The sequence below is a fragment of the Dryas octopetala genome, chromosome 7 (genome assembly GCF_963921425.1).
Source record: "Dryas octopetala chromosome 7, drDryOcto1.1, whole genome shotgun sequence".
Lineage (NCBI taxonomy): Eukaryota > Viridiplantae > Streptophyta > Magnoliopsida > Rosales > Rosaceae > Dryas > Dryas octopetala.
The window spans coordinates 8,424,236-8,428,070 of record NC_141372.1 but is presented as its reverse complement, the minus strand read 5'-3'; the positions used below and the strand labels follow the sequence as shown (position 1 = coordinate 8,428,070).

The 3,835-nt window shown below is 40.9% G+C and overlaps 1 protein-coding gene across 2 annotated transcripts; it reads right to left on the bottom strand.

The window, feature by feature from the left end:
* LOC147279325 (Peptidase M20/M25/M40 family protein) lies at positions 1–3,389 on the bottom strand. Of its 2 annotated transcripts, none has more exons than XM_086250571.1 (4): positions 2,524–3,389; positions 2,226–2,363; positions 583–822; positions 1–505 (listed from the first exon to the last, which is right to left on the bottom strand). In XM_086250571.1, the coding sequence occupies exons 1-4, from the start codon at positions 3,328–3,330 to the stop codon at positions 416–418; spliced, it is 1,275 nt and encodes a 424-aa protein (XP_086106697.1). In that variant the 5' UTR covers positions 3,331–3,389; the 3' UTR covers positions 1–415. The 2 variants fall into 2 exon arrangements, with proteins under 2 accessions (XP_086106697.1, XP_086106695.1); XM_086250569.1 differs by having other exon boundaries at positions 2,473–3,384.
* Between the last annotated feature and the right edge of the window lie 446 nt (positions 3,390–3,835).

The window sequence follows — 3,835 nt, the reverse complement described above, 5'->3', positions numbered from 1 at the left end:
TTCAATAAAATCAATCATTCAATGAATTTCATGATAGATTATATACATTTTGTTTTTGGGTAGAAGCATAGGTGTTTCATTTTATGGTGATATGCATCATCATTTCAGATAACGTACAACAATGTCATTACAGTAAGGCACAGTCACAAGAACCACTAAAAGGTCCAGTGCAGCTAGTGGCAGCCAGGATTTTTCTTCAGTGTGGACCATTTATTTGATATGTACAAAGCTTGATGGGGATAATTTATAAGCATTTGTAAAACATACTAAACCAAACCTTAAACTTTTCAGGCAGCCTTCAATCTAAATCTGCCCTGGAGTCCCCTGAGTGTGACACAAGAACTAAAAAATGGTGCAGCTCTGCCCCCAAGTTTAGCATATGATTATTGTCCTTGCCATTTAATACTGAGAGCGGCTATTGAGATGCTTCTGTAAAGGAACTCAAAGCACTGATTACAGACTCATATACTTTTATACCCTTCAAGTATATGGTATCTTTTAGGAACTGCAAAAGAGAGATAACAGAGTCAGGATGAGAATTTTATACAAGGGCATGTTGAAAAGAGTGGTAATATGTTGAACCTCATTATGTTCATGAAGTAAGATGGGCGTGTTCATCATTGGGGAGAAACCAAGAGAAGGAATTCCCTGCTGTCTCATGAATCGTGCATCGGTAGTTGATGCCAAGATTTCAGGCTTTGCAAGTTTCCCTCCAGCTGCTGTGATAGCTTGCTTGAAAACAGACCACCATGGATTTGAATCATTGGTTGCTGTCATTAAAGGGCGACCCATATAGTCTCTAATGGGTCCTTTCTCAATTAGCTGCTATGCAAAGGAACTCATGAGTCATTTCTCACTTATACTCCCTTTAGTTGCAAAGATGGCAGAGGATGTGAAGAGATTATTGAAAACAAAATGACAGTATAGTGGTCACCAACAATTTATTTGAACTCCTACACCTAATATTTTGGTCTCTAAAAAGTTTATCCATATAGATTTTGATAGGTGTGAAAATAAGCAAAAATAGTTTGGCCACCCTCCCGTCCCCCAATCTCTTTCTCTATCAAAAACAAGCACAGAAAGCTAGAAAAAAAATAAAATAAAAGAGTTTGGCTCCTATGACCAAGTCCCATTACCCCAATCTGATTTACTGGTCTCATATCCGGAATGCATTTAGGTAGAGTGGATCAAATGTTAATAGGGGCTATTATAATATTTGTTGATCAATTACTGCTCCTATAATATTTGTTAACAGGGGCTATTATAAATTTATAATACTGGTCTCATAAATGAAGCTGATCTGAGGACTTGGCCATCTACCATCCATACCATGATAGTGGTATGGCATGTGAGATAAGTAATTGTACTATTTGTTGTTCTCCCAAACCTAAGCACCTTTTGTAATTTAACATCAAAATTTAATCCCAAGTGAAAAGCCTGAGACATGGTTGCTCTCTGAGATGATCACCAGGGATGAACAGCTTGAATTCTATAGCCTAAAGATGGTTTCAAATTGACCATATGAAAAAAATCTACAGAAATAAAAAATAAAAGAAAGCCCCTATTGCATGAGCTGTTTGAAGTGCACAAAGTTTATTCATTCACCAATTCTCTTTTTATACATGATACACAATATTATGCTATCTGCCACCTCACTATTAGTGCCTGTTCAATTGCCTTCACTGCTATAGTCTGTTATGCAATATTATAACTTGTTTTCATCCTATGTGATGAAAATGGTAAGGCCTTCATAACTGAATATGTATAAATAATGAGTTGAGGAAATGGAAATTTACTGAGAATGTATGTGTGCCTCCGCATGTGCACATGTGTGTGTTCAGAACAAGCATGAGCCAGAGCAGAACAGAGAGAAGATTATAAAATTAAGAATGAGCAGCCATAAGGGATGCTACTGAGTGGAACAATACAACAACCCATAATCAGCTAACCTATAGCATTACTTAGTTCAATGACGTTCTTTGCTAAGCATGGATTATCTTCCAATCAAATTCACACTAGCTAGTTTGCAGAACAACAAAGATCTGTACTTAGAGTAAACTTGTCTAATCATATGGCAGATGACTTATAAGTTGATGGTGTAATCAACAATGGAATTAGAAATGAGGTCATGTATAATTCACATTATACTTTAATGAATGAAAACACCAAATGATGCACAAAATTAATAAACCATATCAATGGGAAACAAACACAGCCAAATTCACCTGGTACGTCAAATTCCTCGACGCTGGTGCCCATTCCTCAGCAATTCTCCTTCTAACAAGTTCCGGGTCTACGGTAGGCGGAATTCTTATATTAAACCCGGCTTCAGCCTCCGAAGGTTGGATATTCATCACAAACCCCTACACAAACACCTTACGATCAATACTAAACTACCCATTACACAAGCAAGCACAATCAGTTAGTTAATCACATGAAGTCCATGTAAACATATACAAGTATAAAACTTACATCCGTTGAAGCAATCCCAGATTTCAAATAAACCGGATTAACCGAAATAACCTCCGAAAAGGCGGCTTTCCCGGCCTTAACCACATCGAACTGGGTCTCCCTAAACCTTGTCATAACCTCAACGCTCTTCATCAAATTCTCCATCGCACTATTGTCATACAATCTGGACCCATGTCCGGGAGTCCCTTTCGCCTTGACGATCAAATTCCACGGGGTCCTATCGCCGTAAAAAACCCTAAACTCATCTCCAGGGTTGGCCTGTCCTTCGTCCAACACGAACCCCACATTCAATTCCTTGAAATTCTCGGAGGCCGCGAACTTGGCGGCCCCGTCGGAGCCGCCGATCTCCTCGTCGGGGACGTAGACAACGTGGACCGTACGGACGGGGGTGAAGTTGGCGGCTTTAAGGTTTCGGATGGCTTCGAGGTACTGCATGGAGATGCACTTGTCGTCTTGGGCGCCGCGGGCGAAGATTTGGCCGGAGGGGGTGAGGTGGGCCGAGAAAGGGGGGTGGGCCCACTTGGAGGTCTCGGCGGGGACGGAGTCGAGGTGGGAGTTGAGGAGGAGGGAAGGGAGGGAGGGGTTGGAGCCGGGCCAGGTGAGGAGGAGGAGGGGCTTGGTGGGCGTGAAGTAGAGGGTTTGGGCCTGGAGCTTTAGAGATTGGGCCTGGGCGAGGAGGTAGGACACGGCGGCGCTGTAGTCCGGGTTCGGGTGGGCCGTTTTGATCCGGAGGTAGTTTTGGAAGCGAGTGATGGGATTGGAAGTAGTGTCTTCTACTTCTTCTGGGTTGCCGGAGGTGAAGAGGAGGAGGGAGAGTGACAGTGAGAGTAAGAGGAGGGAGTTGAGAGGGTTAGACATGGTGGCAGTGATTCAGTGAGTGAGGTAGAACAGTGATGCCTCTGAAACAGTGAAACTCATGCATAATTAAAGGGACACTACTTGGTCACCGCCAAGGAAGGTCACCCCTCTCTCCAAAATTGTAATTTTGGTAATGACCGTGCATGATCGGAGCCGTTCATTTTTTAGATCACCTATTATAGATCATCTTTGTAAAAAATTAAGTCAATCGAAAATCGTTTGATTATATAACTCTTGTTGATTAAATAGAAAAAATCAACGATTTGGTCAAAAAATCACTCTTTAATTAAAAACCATCAATTATTTTTACTTAATTGACAATAGTTATATAATCAAACGATTTTCGATTGATTTGATTTTTTACAGAGATGATCTTTAATTGGTTATCTAAAAAATGAACGGTTTCGATCCCGGCATTGCCGAAATTGAAATTTAAGAGAATAGGATGACCTTGAAATACCTTTAGAAGTGACCCAAATATTATCCTAATTAAAGTTAAAACGAG